The sequence below is a fragment of the Leptonychotes weddellii genome, chromosome 12 (genome assembly GCF_054177405.1).
Source record: "Leptonychotes weddellii isolate Sample4059 chromosome 12, ASM5417740v2, whole genome shotgun sequence".
In the NCBI taxonomy this organism is placed as follows: domain Eukaryota; kingdom Metazoa; phylum Chordata; class Mammalia; order Carnivora; family Phocidae; genus Leptonychotes; species Leptonychotes weddellii.
The window spans coordinates 19,383,545-19,401,399 of NC_138380.1; the positions used below are offsets into that span (position 1 = coordinate 19,383,545).

Consider the following 17,855-nt stretch of genomic DNA (forward strand, 5'->3'; position numbering starts at 1 on the left):
AGTACTCAAGTTAGGACTGCCGTGTCCTGATGTCCGCAACATTTTGAAGCCGCATTCTTAAAGAAGTGTCCTAGGCAGATACAGTCTTCTTGTGCAATCCTCGAGCCTCCGGGGAGGTTCTCTTAATCCAGCTTGCTCATGCAAGAACGGACTGGCATTCCACTCGAGTGAAAACAATGTGCTTGCTCGGTTCCGTTTTTGCCACACAGGAGCTCACGGTGTGGTTTTATGGATTCACGTTTCAGGCTCCAACTTTCCTATCAGATTTGGAAGGAAAAATACAAAGGGGCAAGCTTGCTCAAAAACAGCATGAAGTATGCTGGTACAGACTGGGTTTTGAAATGGAGACCCATTCTCAGGGCCTGTGGGCCAAGAGATGCCAAGGAAGGATTTTTGTTCTTGAAAGGTGATTATGTTAATGCTAGAGAAGGAGGGTTGAACAATTCTAGGGGTGTGTTCTGTGTGTGACAAAGAACTGGCCAAAAAATAACACTCCTTTCAAAAGGTGCAGGACCTTAAAATGGTCCTGCACCTTTGGTTAAATGGTTAAAATAGAAACACCCCGAGTTACAGAAATTCAGCCCTCCCCGCATCCTGGCCTAAAAATACAGAACAATCAGGTTGATTGTTGGAGATTGGAGGACACGGAGGAACAGAAGCCTGCCCATGTTCACGGACGACCGTCCTTCCTAGTCGTTGAATGTCGCTGAAAGACTCAACAAAGTAAGCAGATACTTCTTCACCCAAGTTAAGGAGCCGGTCGCTGTCACCCTGTTTTCCCCGTGCGCGTACTGGAAAGAGAATGAAGGAGCCCCTATTGATTTATCAACTTACTCATTTTCATCTCCTACGAGCGAACAGTGTGACTTTTCCCCCGAGTTATTTGGGTCGCCAGTCTCCTCACGTAGACTTATTTTCAAGAAACTGGCCTCGTGCTTTAGAAGAGGATGTGAAAACAGAGGCCTGAACTCAAGACCTCTCTTTCAGCGTGTTCTCAGTCATTTCAGAGTCACCAACTCGGTACCTCAGTTTCTCCCCAAGGGCTTAAAAACTGCAGAGAAGTATGCTCAAAGGCTGTGCTTACTAAGTTGTGTCTGCTGAAAGCGCCTTGTCAGACCGCTCACAGGAAGAGACAAAGCTAGAGGCAAGAGAGCATATCCACCTTTGCTCTTCTGCTGCGTGTTTTGAAAAGCAGGCGTAAGGCAGAATGCAGAAAACCTACCATATCTGTTTCTGCTAAGGGAGCCAAACTCCACACTTGTGTGTGGAATACATACATGTATATATGGGTGTGACGTGCATTTGAGGTGAGAGATATGTATGATCTTATCAGACATAAGTAAAAGGAAGAAATTCATGCTTTAGGGAAAATTGTCCCCATAACTGAAGTGTCCGTCACTTGAAAAACACTTCTAACTGGTAGTAGGCAAAAGTTGTGACTGGTCATTTGTAAAAAAAAAAAAATAGTAATAATAATCAGACCTTTCTGTTTGGATTTTGGATTTTTTGAAATGATGAGAATAATCTGGCCGCACCTTGCATTCTTCGGTACTGATCTTATGAATTATAATAGCACACACAGAGGGATGTGGTGGATCCCTAAATGAGTCACAAAATTCATGAAATAGTTATTGAAGGGTTGCAGGGATTCTTCTGTCTTGGGACTTTTTTAAGTTTAAATGCTTGAATTGACTATCTGGTTGAAACAGGTTGAAACAGGTGACTGTCACTTCACAGAGTAGATGCATTCCTTCACAGTCAGTGAGCTGTTGCATCTTTGCTGTGGTGATTGCTCCACATCCTTGTAAGCCCATGGTGTCATTCCCTTACTTACTGAGGATGAGAAAACCAGCCCAGGAACAGGAGCATCCTGAGCGTCCTGTTCAGTGGATGCTTTTCCCTAAAGAAGGAGGAATTTGTGTTGGGATCTCCTTAGGAAGAGGTAACTGGCCCCACCTGTAAGGGGTAAGAACGTTCGTCAGACCTAAGCCAAGCCCCCTGCCCCTCCTGACTTGGCACCTGCTGAACCCACTTGAAACCATCAACCACAGGCACATTGTAATTGGCTGCTCTTCCCATACTCATCGCAGATGACAAATGAGGATGATGCATGAGGAAAGTCAAAAGGAGAAGCTTGAAGGTTGGTGAATTCATTTAAGCCAAGAAAACAGACTCGGCGAATGGTGCCACCAGGATTAGAACCCATCTTCACAAGGCGATGCTGTCATGATAAAACCAAGGAAAGGTATGGGGAGCATTTTAGGTTAAAAAGAGTCTGAGTGAGTGAACCCTGATGGGATCTGGGCTGATGGGAAAAGTTGCATATGGCCTGGGTACTAAAGGATACTAAAAATTGTTCATTTTCTTAGGTATGGTAAAGGTATTATAATTATGTAGAAGAATGACCTCGTGTCTTTAGACCTGCTCAACAAGTTAGGAGCAGAGTGTTGGGATGGTTGTCAACTTACTTTCAAACAATCCGGCAAAGAAATATACACATTTCTTACATACACGTAGCATAGCTAAAGCAAAAATGGCAAAAATGAACAGCAGTTGATGAATTTAGGAAGGCATTTTATTGTCATTCTGATTTAATGTATGTCTGAAACTTTTCGTAACAGTTTAAAAAAAAAAAGAATGTCTATCCTGTTAGGTGGCCCATGGCCTGGATGCATGAAGTATCTTCTTGGATTCTTAGAACACTAAGGGGATGACAACAGTCTTCCTAATAAAAGGATACCAGGAACCATAGTGGGAAGGAGAAAACCAGCAAAAAATAATCTGCCAAGGAAAATTGAGAGGTGAAAGCCTGATTTTTGGGTTGTAGGGGAGGAGAATCTTAAGTAAAGCTAACAAAAATCTTTAACTCATAGGTGTGATTGAAGGAATTCCATTCTGGCAAAAAACCTTAGGACCATTGACTGTGACTTTGCCTCTGAGCTAGTCCGTTGTCCTCCTTGGACCCTAAAATTAGAGTAAGCTTTTGAATCAAACAAAACTATCCCAAAGAGAAAGTAAGGTTTAGGGAAGTGTTTTCTCCAGCTTCTCCCAGAGCACCCTCTTATTGTGCGCGCTTTCTATGTGCATGGTCAGGTTCATCATCAGCACCACGTCCTCGAGATCCTGCCGCTGGATACTCTGACACCAGGAGGGCCTCTGCTTCTTCACCCAAGTAAAGGCTCACTCTTGACTTCCCATCAGGAGTAAAGGGGTTGACGTGTGCCACTGCCTCTGGGTGACAAAACGGAGCCTGCATCTGGGCAGGCCGAGCAGAAAGAGTCACAGGCGTGTTCCCCCCCCCCAGATTTGGTGATAACAGTGTATGCGTACGTGGTTCATGAAAGCTCTTTTCGGACCACAGAGTGAAATGGCCACAGCCACGTTTCAACTTTTTCCTTTCTAGGTTGTCTTGAGCCTATTATAAGAGAGCATTCTGAAGAAAAAACAGATGATAAAGCTTCTCCAGGAAGCTGGTTTCATATGGTGGTTTAGATTTAAATAGTGATTGTCTAGCACCATTTGAAATCAGTGTTCTTGGGGGAGACCAGCGTCAGTACTAGTGGGTGAAAGGAATGAATGGGACGGCCCCAGAGTATCTGAAAGCAAAGCGCAGACGGCCACAGAGTCGGCCTGGCGCAGCTGACGCGCTCCTTAACCCTGCCAGCCCTGGTGTCACATTTAACAAGCTCGTTATAGGGACGTCTTTGTTATTAGAACTGCATACTTGTTTTGTGTGACAATCCTTCTGCAGGCCAGACTCATCGTGTGAGGGTTAAAGGGCCAAACGTACGGTGGACTTATCACTCCTGGGTCCCTCCCGACCCTCACGTCGTCCTGTGACCCCTTAGAGGATGACTGATTTCTTTTGGTGTTCAGAGTCAATATAATTTTCTAGCACCATCTGAAATCGGTTATAATGATTGGGGAAGAGCACCGTGCAGCTGACAAAAGGAGAGAAAATATGTTGGTGACCTTTGGGGCCACGAATAAGAACCGAGAAAATGGAAATACGGAGCAGAAATACCGAAGCAGTGCTTTAGTTTTTACCTTGACTCTCTCTGCCCTGAATTGCGTGCGTTATAACGCTGATAACTGATTAACTGTTAGCAGGTGGCCAGTAGTTTGATTTTAGAGAAAACTCCACAGAATTTCTGAGGATTTTTTGTTTCGATGCTAGATACCTAGAAAAAAATGGATAAAATCAAAGACTGCCTCGGGTCATTTGAAAGGAGCAGCCAGGGAGTAAATGCTGTTCCTGGTGGGACACGTGTGTCGTGACCTCATCTGCGAACCCTCTCCTGCCTGGCGGTGAGCTCATTCCATGGTTAACCAGGTCAACTTTCATAAAAGGCAGTGCCAGGCTCAAGCCGGCTAGAAGTTCAGTCTAACAAGGCACATGAAGAAAACTGGTACAGGTAACTAGGTTTCTGTGTCTAGGACAGAACTACGTTAATACGGCTCAGTTCCGTCAGAGAACAAGGTAAAGCAAGCCAGGGGTTATATTTGAACTCTTCCTAAATTATACCTTCTCAGCATGGAAGGGAAGCGGTGAGGTCCTCAAAAACAGCACTGGTTTTCCAGAACCAAGCAAGGCGGGGAGAACAGGCTTCACAATGAGCTCCCAGGGGTCATCCATGCCACTTGGGCCCACAGGTACTGATCTAGCCCAAAGGTCAGCCTGCTGTTGCCACCCTGTGTCTCCCCACGGCATCCCAGACACCCGGGCGGGGGCCCCTGGTGGAATGCCAGGCCTTGTACCCCCATTCTCTCGCTTTCCTGGAGAAGCTAGCTGGCCTAACAAGTGATCTCTACGCTGCTCAGCAAAGCCCAGGCCTCTCTGCCTTCCCTACCCTTCTCACACCCCCTTCCTCCTGTTGACCTTCTTCTTTAGGAAAACACTTGGAATTGGCAGCCAAAACTTTCTGCCACCCACATCAAATGAGGTCATGTCGCTTCTGATTTTGCTGTCCTGTGGTTACTATTTCCCCCAAGCCCTCTCGGGTGCTTTCCTCCCTGGCTCTGTTCTCCCTGACTGATCTTGCTCACTCCCCTGGTTCCAGGAACACCTGCAAGGTACTAATTTCCCCCGAACTGGAGCTCTAGGTACAGATAGTTTTCCAGAACTCTTCACTGCCATATTGTCAGCGGCTCCTAGATAGTTCTACCAGCTATTCTAAACCTGGCTCAATTTAATATACCAAAGCCGTGCCCATTCTCTTCCCCACCCCACCCCCCACCCCTGCTCCCCTGCTCTACCCCACGGTTAAGGCTGGACCCCGCAGACTTGTAGGATGGTTCTCGCTCCCTTGCCCCCGCCGCCCCGGGACACCCACCTCACCAAGTCCTGTGGCCGTTCTTCCTCCACTCTGTATAATCCACCCTTGAGCCAGCTCGGTGGCTTTCTTGTCCCACCTCCCACCTTCAGTCCCGTTTTTGTGTTAACACCGATTATCTTTCTGAAGCACGCGTGTGACCTTGTTCCTTCTCCGTCCTTCATGATTCGCACTCGTCTCCCAGCCTGTTTCCTGAGTTCACCCAGCCCCTTGATGCTGCTGCCCCTCCAGGTACCTCCACATTTCCAAGCTTGTGCGTACCCTGTTTGCTCTGCCCAGCCCTCTCCTCCTCCTCCTCCTCCTCCACCTGGGCGCTCCAGCTAATTCTTTAACCCCTGGCTCGTGTGTGCATGTCTGTGAGGCCTTCACTTGGTCTTGCACTTTGAGGCTTAGAGCACTGGCAGAGGCTTTCTTCTCTGTCCTTTAGAACCTGATGGTGCGCTCCATGTGGTCCTGTGATCACTTAACTCACTTCCCCGTCTTCTCTGCCCGCCTCTAAGATCCTCGCATTTGCGAGGGGCGGGAGCTAATTCACACTCTGTACATTCAGTTCATACTCACATACGCATGCAGGATCTTCTGTAGCAAATGTTCCTTCTGGGCTGTGCTTCCTCTGTTCAGCCAATTCAGGGTTTCTCTCCCATTTTCATTTGCCAAATGCACGGGGAATGAAAACTACTCTCAGGGATGACCTAAATTTAAGTAGAGGACAATAAATCTGCTTCAAAGGGCATGTATCCTTTTCTAAAACTTTTATATATGATTTTGATGTACGTTCCATTATGGATTAGCCATGTGTTTTTTTTCTTCTGTGCATAAGTATTAGGAATTGATATATTTAATGAGTTAGCCTTGGGGAGAATAGTTATTATGGAAGGATGTTTGTCTCTGTTTTAGAGAACAGCAAAGCCACGAAAACAGATGTGCCCTAACTCTAACAGGCAGTGAATGTTTGCTGAGCAGACTGCATCCATTAAAAATAATAATTTACAGCTTACTACGTGCCAACTGCCCAGCAGTTGCCAGGTGGGTAGTATTTTCCCCAAGTCCTAGATGAGGAAGTAGAAGCACAGAAAAGTTAAGTCACTTGCCTAGGGTTTCACAGCTTGTCAACATTAGATTTGCATTCTAAATCGGATAATAAACAATCACGATGATGATGGTGGCCAACACCGAGCTCTTATTTTGTGCCAGTCACTTGCTGAGCATTTTACATGAATTATCTAATTTACTCTAACTTTCAAAATAGAGTAAAGGTAGGTATATTTATTTATGGGAAGTAGGTATTATAAATATATCATCATTCCCATTTCGCAGATGAGAAAACAAACCACAAAGAACAAAGTAACTTGTCCCCGATCATGTAACTATCAAGTTTTCAGGCAGGTGTATGAACCCAGATCTCTCTGATTCCTGTGCCTGTGATCTTAATGAGTACTGTTCTTTTCATAGTGGTTGATGTAATGATGGGGGTGCTCATCTGGGTGATGGCCCCCACTGATCCCCACGTGCGGGTGTTCACGCCCTCCCGTGGAGCATGGGCTGGACCAAGTGACCGACTTCTCTTGGATGGAATACAGCTAAGGTGAGGCGTCACTTCCAAGATTAGGTTACAAATGGGCTGATCCTGTCGTGCTTTTGTGTTAGCTCATGCTCTCTCTCTGTCTTTCTCTAAGGAAAGTCACCTGCCATGTCAGGAACTGCCCAGTGGAGAGACCCAGGTAGAAAGGAACGGATGTCTTCAGGCAGCAGCTCATGATGACCTGAGGCCTGCCTAGAGCCACATGAGCTTGGAAATGAATCCTCTCTCGACAAGTGTGGGGATGACTGCAGCTCTAGCCAACACCTTGACTGCAGCCCTGAGAGACCCTGAACTAGAGGACCCACAGAAATTGTTACATAATACATGCTTATCGCTTTAAACCACTACATTCTGGGGTTACTTCTTAATGCAGCAATAGATGACTATTACGGCTGGTAGTACTCCTATCTAGGCTCAAACTTCCTGCTTATTGTACCTAATTTGTTTTTAGATAAATATGTTGTTGGAGAATCACTTTAGATTTACAGAAAAGTTGCACAGATAATAGAGTTGTCTTCTGTCCCTCATCCAGTTTCCTCTATTATTAATATCTTATATAACCATGGTACATTTGTCAATACTAAGAAACCAACATTGGCACTTTACTGGTGACTGAATTTCAGACTTTTTCACATCTCACTAGTTTTTCCACTGATGTCCTTTTTCTATTCCAGGATTGGTATCATATTTTAATAGCCTAGTAGATACCGTGCCTCATAACTGTGCATGTGTGTGCGTGTGTGTAGAGAGAAGAAATGCGTATACGTTTGCTAAAATCTGGGAGATCTACTCACAGATAATAAAGGAATATTAGCAAGATCTTTAATTAGGGGTCTTGTTTATAATTACTAAGAAAAATAACCATTATATTAACTTAATGAAAAATGTCTAGGAGCAGCTGGGTAGCTCAGTTGGTTAAGCATCTGACTCTTGGTTTCTGCTCGGGTCATGGTCTCAGAGTTGTGAGATTGAGCGCCCTGTCGGGCTCCATGCTCAGTGGGGAGTGTGCTTGAGATTCTCTCTCTCCATCTCCCTCTGCCCCTCCCCCTGCTCGCATGTATGCACTTTCTAAATAAATAAATAAAAATCTTTTTTAAAAAGTCTATTATGTGAAATCACTGGGGGGGGAGGTGGGAGTGGCTACAAATAAAAAATGGTAAGACCCTAACAAGTCAGAAATACTTCTAAATGTCGTCTACCTTACTAAAAAGCAATAATGCTTTTTTAATAAACTAAAATTTGGATTTTCATTTAATAAGAATATCAAATATGAGATTTGCCAGTGGTTATTTTGCATTATCATGTTGGTACAAATTAATTTTTATATAATATGTAATTACTTAATTTTCTTATAAGTATGTAAATGAAAACTATCCATCTAAGAGAACTTTCGATTTCCTTTTCTCTTGATTCCTGTGCAGTGTGATCCTGGCCAAGTCACTTAGTCTTCTTGGGTTTTCCTTTAGTATCAGTTTGTATTACCAGAATTTTACAACGAATTAATCATGTACTACAAATGCTTAATCTTTGTAAACATTTTGTAAATAAAACTGTAAAAGGGTAATAAGAATTACTATTCCCTGATTGCTTAAACATTAAGCTGCATTATTTTGCAGCATTTCCAGGTGGTCCTTAACAAATCATATAAAAATAAAGCTTTCAGGAAAAAGTGAGTGATGTTGTTTGAAAGAGAAAGGACATCCTACTTCTACATATAATCTCCTGGTTGAATTTTTTAACAGGGTGTATAATGAGAAAATCAGGTGACTTCAGCTAAGCTTTGTGTCGATCCTAAAAAGCCGTTAAGCAAGACAGGACTTTAAAATTAATCTCCTTGGTGACCTACCAAAGAACCCAAATAAGTCATAAAAAAAATAAACAGATTTAAACTCTGGAAATTAATGCACACATGAGACCCCAAATCTTAGTAGCCGAGGTTTGCTTCTAGGCCTGATTTAAGGGGTCCAGCTCTTCTCCATTGCCAGAAAGACTCACTGATTTTCAATAATTGACTACTGAGAAAAACAGTAGAAAAGGTTGCAGAAGGAGAGGGTGCCAAAGGAGAGAGAAATGAAATATAATTGGGAAAAAGGGAGCAAAACACAATATAACCTCATTACAACATACTACTTCCCAGAACTCTGAATTCATTAAATTTTCTGCATTTCTCAACTTTGAAATGAAAGTGTCAGATTACAAGAAAGCAAGCTGTTAGGTTTACTGAAGAACTGCACGCATAAATATTTCTAATACTACATTTGAGGTTAGTACATAATTCATTTCTGCCTATTGTGCCTGAAATACATAATCTTGACTTATTCAAAATGATGACTGATCCGCAGATACTGTGGAAACCATAAATCATCAAAGGCTTCAGTTTGATTCATTGTCCTGTGTTTACTAAAACCAAAGAATGTATAAACATGTAGAGACTTTGTAAACAATTCTCATTTAGGCAAAAATGAAATAGAATTTGTATGCTAGATAGAGTCCATTATACTGTGTTCCTTATGTTTCTTTATTATTGAGGTAAAATTCACATAACATAAAATTCACCATTTCAACCATTTTAAAGTGTATAATTCAGTGGCTTTTAGGACATTCATGACCTTGTGCCACCATCACAACTAATTCCAGAACATTTCCATCACCCCCAAAAGAAGCCCCATAGCCGGGCGCCTGGGTGGCTCAGTTGGTTAAGCGACTGCCTTCGGCTCAGGTCATGATCCTGGAGTCCCGGGATCGAGTCCCGCATCGGGCTTCCTGCTCAGCAGGGAGTCTGCTTCTCCCTCTGACCCTCCTCCCTCTCATGCTGTCTCTCATTCTCTCTCTCTCAAATAAATAAATAAAATCTTAAAAAAAAAAAAAAAGAAGCCCCATAGCCATGAAGTAAACACCTCCTCATTCTCCCCTCCTCCTCGCTCCTGGCACCCACTCATCTGCTTTCTGTGCATTTGCCTATTCTAGACATTCATACAATGGAATCACACAATATGTGGCTTTTCGTGATTGGAGTCTCACTTGGCATAATGTTGTCAAGGTTCATCCATGTTGTAGCATGCGTCCGCACTTCATTCCTTTTTAAGGCTGAATCCTATCCCGTTCTGTGGGTGGACCACAATTTGTTCATCCACCCATCTGTTTGATGGGCATTTGGGTTGTTCTTTACATTTATGTTTTTATTTCTGTCACTGTCCTATGTGCATAGACCAACGAGTCAGCGGCACCGAGTCCTACAATAATGAAGGGCTGTCCTCTGCCCTCGCTCAAAGTAGCCCCTCTCAGCCCATTTATCGGTTTCTTTTGTTTCCTCCATGCAAAGTGTTCTTATTGCTATTTCTTGGTTTTGACTTTATTTTACTTTCCTACTATGGAAATGAGGATTTGGCTCTTAACACCACCACTCCTATGCATCCTACTCTGTCCACTTTCACGACTTAGTTACAGCATGATTTTTGGTTAAGTCAAAAATTAGTGTTGGTAGTTCTATCAGTCCTGTTGACCATGTAGTGATACAGTTTGACATTTCCTTTTAAAACTTTTTAAATTATGCAATTAGTAATTTCCTTTTTTTAAATTTGCTTAATTTTCCATGTACTTACTTAATGCCAGTTCTTTACTACAGAACTATAATGTCCATTTCTGACTCCCAGTGCTGTTGAAAAGTCTGAGACAATGCTGATTTTTGGCTCTTTTTCTCCAGAAGTTTTAGAACAGTCTGTTTATTCCTTGAGTTTAAATGTCACAATTACGTGCCAGGATAGAGGGCATCTTCATTTATTTGGCCAAGAGCTTAATGTCCCTTTCATTCTGGAGGCTTATGTCTTTAATTCTAGAAAATATCCCTCTGTTATTTCTTAGATAATTCTCTTTCCTCACTCTTCTCTTTCTAGAACTCTTATTTTTCATACATTGGCCCTCCCGGAATAATGCTGTGATTTTTCCCATTTGTTTCCTTTCCAGTTTTTCATTGTTTTGATCTTGTCCTACTTTCTGGGAAAATTCCCCCTGCTATTTCCAAAATTTAACACTGAATTCTGATTTCTGCTAATATATATTTAACATCTGAAAGGTTTTTCTTAGCATTTTGTTTTGAGGACTCAGAAATGTTTCTAAGGATGTTAAATCCTTTTTTTTTTGTTTTTGAAGGTTTCTGGCCATGACATTATCTGTTTCTTCTAGGTTCTTTGTGTGCCTGGTTTTAGTTTTGTCTTTCATGTTAGAAGTTTGCTCAAATGTCTGTAGATTCTAGACGATCCATTTATACTTACGGACTGGGCCTTAAAACTGTTGGAAACTCTGTCTACCTTGTCAGGACTTACCAACTCCTGGACCTCATTTTAGGATGTGGGGTAGGCAAAATAAGGACCTCCCAGAGATGCCCTTGTCTCAATCCCCAGAATCTGTGGAAACATGCTTTAGATGGCAAAAAGGGTTCTGCACAGGTGTTTCCGGTTAAGGATCCCGAGACCGGGAGAGAAGCGTGCCTTACCCAGGTAGTATCAATCTAGTCACACGAGTTCTTAAAAGCAGAGTACCTTTCCCAGCTGTGGTCAGAGGGAGACATGACTACGGAAGGCCGGAGAGATGCAACGTTGCTGGCCAAGGAGCGCAGTCAGCCTCTAAAAGCTGCAGAAAGCAAGGAAGCAATCTCCTCTAGAGCTTCCAGAAGGGAACCCGGCCCTGCAGACCCAGATTTTACCCCAGGGAGACCTGTATCCGACTTCTGGCCTTCAGAACGGTAAGACAGTAAAACTGTGTTGTTTTAAGCCGCTCTGTTTGTAGTAATTTGTCATAGTGGCAGTAGAAAGCTAATACAGGGTGACTGAGTGGAGATTGAGCTGTTTCACTGAGGATTCCCAATATCATAAGTTTGGGGGTTTTTTTCTCCCTTGGTCTGGTCTAGTTTCTGCAGAGATGAATCATCCTTTAGTCTGTTGCTGGAGGTTGTATCAGGCTCAAACAGAGTCTCTCTAAAGTTTACAAAAATAAAGGGTTTCATATGGTTATGATGGCTTCCACGATGCTGGGGGACTGAGGGTCTTGAAGGCTGCAGCTAGACAACTAGTGAAAGACTTGAGCTTGCAGCACTGGGGTGAGGAAAGCCGGCAGCCTCAGGAAGAGTCCAAGAAGCTGCCACCTCGAGCCACCAAAGGGGGGCCGCAGAGTGGGAGCTGGTGGGGAGACGTCCATGACCCTGCCCCATCCAACACCAGAATAATGGTTCCTGCCCTTTCCGCCTCCCAAATCTTCTGCACCTTCCTGTTACTGCACACTGGAGCCTGGAACCATGCAGGGAAGGGGTTCTGGGAAATGTGCTTCCCAGTCTTACATGGGCCAGTGTTGGTGGCGAGTTGACTGACCATAGACAGTCCAGCACAGAGAGACAAGCCTGGCTGTTGGATCCCGGAGGCTGAACTGAGTGAGGAAAGGGTCTGGGAGTCCCATTGTTCAGGATATGGACTCAAATTTAGCCCTTCTTTGTAGCAACGCCCTTGTTCTTTCCTTGGCCGTGCCTGATATTCCTAAGTCCAGGGTTTCTCCAGTTCAGGCTCTGCAGAGGGGAACTGGTGTTGGAGAGGACAGGGGAGAAGGGCAGATTTCACGGAGCCTTCCACAGTCCTGCTCTCAGCCCCACACTGGCTCCCGAGCCTTGTCGGTGCGGCTTGCTTCTCTGGGGGGCTTGGGTTTCAGCTTTTTCTGCTCTGCATTCACCACATGGCTGTCACCCTCAGATTCCCTTGACAGCTCTCACCTGCTGCCGTGACGCTTGTTCCCTCCGTCCTTGCTGGTTCATACTTGTTTCTTGATCATCAAATTAGTGGGATTTCAGAAGGACCGCCACAAGCCCATGTGTTACTGGGTTTAAGTGAAAGTCTGTGCGATTTTTAAGATCAATATTGTATAGTGCGAAGAGCTCAAAGTCCGGCAACCCATGTCTGATTCCAGCTGTCTCACCATTGTACTTGTGAGGAGCCCGTTTTTCTCATCTCTAAAGCAAGTCGGCGCCCTCGGGGTCCTTTTTAAAGACTCTAATGAAAGCTGTGGTTCCCCCTATTTAAGAAAAATAGTGCACATGCATACAAAATTGAGTGTGTTCTAGAGGTCCACGGGTCCCCAAAGGCTCTCCGTGAACCCTCCAAGGGTTTTAACCCCCAAGTTCAGAACCGCTGGCTTAGATCGTCTCTGAGGTCACTTTTAAGACCTGACATTCCGATTCCCAAAGCTGTTGGCTTAAAAATAATAGATTTAAAAGATGACATTTGAAGCTGGCCTTTTTTAAAGTTAACAAAATAGTTTCAGTGTACTGTTAGGAAACAAACAAAAAAGGTGGAGCCCGAGAGTTAGTCTGAATTCAGTTCAGAGAGTCAAGGGGCTTCGAGATTTAAGTGGCTGTGGATGATGGTTAATGGGCACGGCCAGTGGAAGGACTGAACAGAGATGAAAGACCCCCTCTCTCATTTGCTCACTGTACAAATGCCATGGAATGAATCATGGTGAGAAATCTAGGCGGCGGCTTGGCCAGCAAGGATCTGATCTAATACGGGCAACATTAGCAGCAGCCTCCCTGACCGTGGTCTCTCGCGGCGTGCAATTTTGAATGACAACGTCAGGAAAACAGGCTAACCTGAACTACAGACTAGCTAATAGCATCACCATGTACCCAACGACCCGACATTATTTTTGGTCTTTATTTCCAGCTCTTTGGGACCCGAGGGGCAGCCCAGCTCCTGGGATTCTCTGCGCGTCCTCCCATGACTGGCTAAGGAGCAAGATGGGCTTGCTTTGGGCTGTGGGTTAAGTGGCTGACAAACGGAGCTGTTTTCTGTATTGCTGAGAAAGATGAGGGGAAGGAGGAGGACGATGCAATTTTTAGGTTAGGTCAGGAGGAATTGTTAAGGGTCTCTCCTAACCAATTTCCCAGAAATTGGAGCAACACTGCAGTTACAGTTCTTTATCTCTGGACCAGCAGCGAGCTTAGGTCAGCCCTATGCTGCTCCTTGTCTTCATTTGCCATGTGGTTGAGGCCCCTTGGAAGCCCAGGTGTACCGCCCCAGTGGGATTATTATTGGGTGGATGGATGCTACACACCTGTGACCTTTGTGCCATCTTCCTGTGCCTTAGTCATTTTGTTCTTTTTTTTTGTTTCTCCATGCTATAATTTTCTTTAGGGAGTCAAGTCTGCTGAGTAAAACTTATGTTGATTATTTCCTATAGCCTGTAGTAAAAGCAGCAGCTCCACCAGCCAAGCAATCCTTAAAACCTATTTCAAAATCTTTTTTAAAAATAGTATTTAGGGGCGCCTGGGCGGCTTAGTTGTTAAGCATCTGCCTTTGGCTCAGGTCATGATCCCAGGGTCCTGGGGTCGAGCCCCGCATCGGGAAGCCTGCTTCTCCCACTGCCCCTGCTTGTGTTCCCTCTCTCTCGCTGTCTCTCTCTCTCTGTCAAGTAAATAAATAAAATCTTTTAAAAAAAACAAAATAGTATTTACCCCATTCTACAGATAGTTAAGTAGAGGTATTAGAAGGGAGAACTGCTGTCATAACACCTACATAGTGCATCAGTGAGGGTTGAGAAGAGGCTCTAGCATCTTCTCTGTCCTGCCTCATCTAGGCATACTGGCCACCCATTGCCATGGGTTTTGATTTTTCTGAGCCTGGAGCTTAGAACCTCATAGAAATTGTGTGTTTTGTCAATCCTTTGACTGAAGAATTGTTTTGGCATTGACTTTTTTTTTTTTTTTTAATTCCCATGATCTGCTTATAGAGAAGTTCTGGGCTCCACACCCCTCAGCTATACTCGTTCTCTCCTAAGGGCCAGGGAACAAATTCTATAGCCAACGGGTTTGGAGCCACCCTGCTTTGAAAAGGCTTATTCCGCCAGGTGGCCTTTAGTGCCCAATGGCCAGCCCTGCTCACTGTGTGGAAACCACAGGTAAGTGCCTGAGCTGGCACTGCCCTGGTATGTGGGTGCGGTCGGGGAGCTTCAGACCAAACTGTACAGACTTGCTGTCTCAAGATTAGCGCTCTCTAAAAGCAGAGAGGAGATGAGGGGCAGTGGGCACAGAATGCTTCTTCCTGGGCAGTGAGCGGGTCTGCAGGTGGACAGAGAGCTTGTTCATCAGACATCCGAGGAGGCAGTCAGAGGAGGCAAGAGGAAGGATGGAGGTGCTTCTCTAAATCCTGCCTCCATGAAAAAAAAAAAGCCGGAAAATTATGGCCCCATACCAATCTATCAACCCCGAACATGTTGGACACCTCCCACTATGGGTTGGGCAGAGCTGGTGCAGGCCTGGCAGAAGCTAAGTAGCCAATACTGTGCCAAAGGCTTGATGTGGCAGGAGGTGACAGGACAAAGGTATTGGAGTGTGCCAGTTGGGCTCCAGCCTTCTTAGCTGTCAGAACTGGCCTTGGAAATAAGCACAGCCCTTGGGTATACTTTTGTGGGAGGCATTTTTAGTCTATGAAAACAGCTGCCTCTCCCTTCAGGCTTCCTTCCTGTGACTGAACAGGCCAGAGGGGAAGGTCAAGGGCAGGCAGTAGAACAAGGACAAAGGAAGGAGGTGTGGATTGTACATAGAGCCATGTTCTAATCCTAGCTCACTGACTTCCTGCACATGGAGAATAAAACAAACAAAATTAGAGAGTTGGGTGGGGGAAAAGGCTGGGACACATGTAAGTGAACAGGGCTTCAACAACTAACTAAACAGTGAACAGCTAGGAGATCCGTGGGAGGACCCCACCTGTGAATGACTTTGAAATCACCTTGAGAAGGTCCTGTTTCCACACTGATTGCATGAAAGGAACCAGTAGCCTCATTTTTCCTACTAAAAGGTAAGGTCAATAGCAGTACCTCATTGACATGTCTCGAAGGTGAAAGTGGCAACGTCCATAAAGAGAAACAGATGAGTTGTGGACATGTATACTCTTTTTCAACTGAAGATGATGTGGCCGGCAGAAATGGCTTAGACTCTGGGTCCCTGGGTGAGCTGCTCCTGAGCTCACACCTCTCATCCCAGCAGCAGGAGTTCCTCGGTGCTACTGAACGTGAGAATTACTGTCTGCTGATTGTGAGCATGTCCCCAGGGACCGAAACACGTGAATAGTTCCTCTTTGCCTTCTGGAGGACAATACTGGCCTTGAGAAGCAACCGTCCCCCATTTGCTTAGTATCTCAGCAATAATTTAGTTGAATAAAGATTTATTGAATTTCTACAGTGTTCTAGGCACTGCCTATGGAGGTCCCCCTGTAACATACCCGGAACTGTGCTCCTCAGGCCATTTCCACGTCAAGATATTGGTAAACTGATTGCAAGCGCTGTCTTTACATGCAATTATTTAAAAATCTGTGCTGTTCTCCTAAAGCTGGTGTCTATCTCAGCATGCCACAGCTTTCTCTCTGAAGTATTTTAAGTTCTGAGGAAGAGATCCTAGGAGGAAAACCTGATGTTTTAATTAGATGAAGGACATTCTGATCCTGTTGCTGACCAGTATCCTCCCAAGTCAGCTGAGGAAAGGCTGTGATCATATGGTTTGTCCTTCCTAAACAAATACCTGTGTGTCCCTTTGTTTACAACCCACCCCCGCAACACCGATCTCTCTGCCTTGCTTGTTGGCAGAGAGCTGGTAGAGATGGAGCTGCATTTGTGTCCGGGGACAGATTAACACTATCTTCCCAACCTGCCTGTGACTGTCCCCTCAGTGGTCCCCTCAGAGGAAAAAGTGCAGTCCACCCCAGCTCCCAGCAAGCAGGAGGCCTGCGAGTCTCGAGCAGCATCTCATCACTAAGTGGAATTTATCTCTAAAAAGAGGTTTCTGGCTGACCAGACTTCATCAACTCAGATGTGTCTGCCCTGAAATGGAATGTGAGTGGAAGTTAAGGCCAGAGCTCAGGACTCTGGAGAACTCTCTGGTTAGATCCCGGATCAGAATGGATCACTCTAGTGTCACAATTTTTCTAATACATGGTATCTCTGTTAAAGCACCTAGTATATTCTGCCTTGCATTAGAGTCCCTCCTATTCATGTTTTTCTTACCTAATAAGCTGTAAGCTTCTTGATGTCAGGGTCCACATGCCTAGAAGAGTGTAGGCATTCTGTGATGAATTGGCATGAAAAGTACTATTCCCACAAAACCTTTAGAAGGTTAACCTATGATAAAGCCTTAATGTAAACACAAATTTTCTGGATGTCAGTAGTGAAACAGACTGCACTGAAGTCAGGGCCTCCCACTCTGAGAAGCCGAAGCCTCTTTGTAGTCATTGTTTTAGAAACTGTGGCATAGCTGCTGCTATTCCCTAGAGATTGGGGGGGGGGGGGATGTTCTTGACCTGAATTCAGTTTACTTTGGTGCCAGATGGTTTTCTGACCATTCAAAATTCTTTTTTTTTTTTTAAAGATTTTTTTATTTAGTTGACAGAGAGAGACAGAGAGAGCAGGAACACAAGCAGGGGGAGCAGGAGAGGGAGAAGCAGGCTTCCCGCCGAGCAGGGAGCCGGATGCGGGGCTCGATCCCAGGACCCTGGGATCATGACCTGAGTCGAAGGCAGACGCTTAACGACTGAGCCACCCAGGTGCCCCCATTCATTCAAAATTCTTCTCCTATTCAGATGTAGTTCAGGAACTAGGAGCGTCTGAATCTGTAAACTGTAGGCAAAAATTCTCCCCCAATCCTATTCCTCAAAAGGGGTTCAAGAGAATAAATAAACCCTATAACTTTGTGGTTAGTGGAATTACAGAAGAAAGAAGGGGCACATACCCTAACGCTACATCGCTTTAACACCTCCCACAACTGAGAGACTTTGAATCGACTGCCATTGTAGGAGTTGAATTTTCAAGATCCAAAAATTCAGCACCATGGTCAGAGCCAAAGAGATAATTAATTTGGGCCTCCAGTAAATCCTCTGTGCAGGAAGAAAATAAAGGGAATCTTTTTTTTTTTT

The 17,855-nt window shown here is 44.7% G+C and overlaps 2 protein-coding genes across 2 annotated transcripts in view; both read left to right on the top strand.

The window, feature by feature from the left end:
* LOC145716372 (uncharacterized) overlaps positions 1 to 9,080 on the top strand; it is a 40,512-nt gene extending 31,432 nt beyond the window's left edge. Inside the window, exons 3-4 of the mRNA XM_081799652.1 lie at positions 6,786 to 6,918; positions 7,010 to 9,080. Coding sequence (XP_081655778.1) covers positions 6,786 to 6,918; positions 7,010 to 7,058 — 182 coding nt within the window. The 3' untranslated portion in view covers positions 7,059 to 9,080. The remainder of the gene's footprint in view (positions 1 to 6,785; positions 6,919 to 7,009) is intronic.
* COPG2 (coat protein complex I subunit gamma 2) overlaps positions 1 to 17,855 on the top strand; it is a 273,829-nt gene that overhangs the window by 64,369 nt on the left and 191,605 nt on the right. The window lies entirely within an intron of this gene.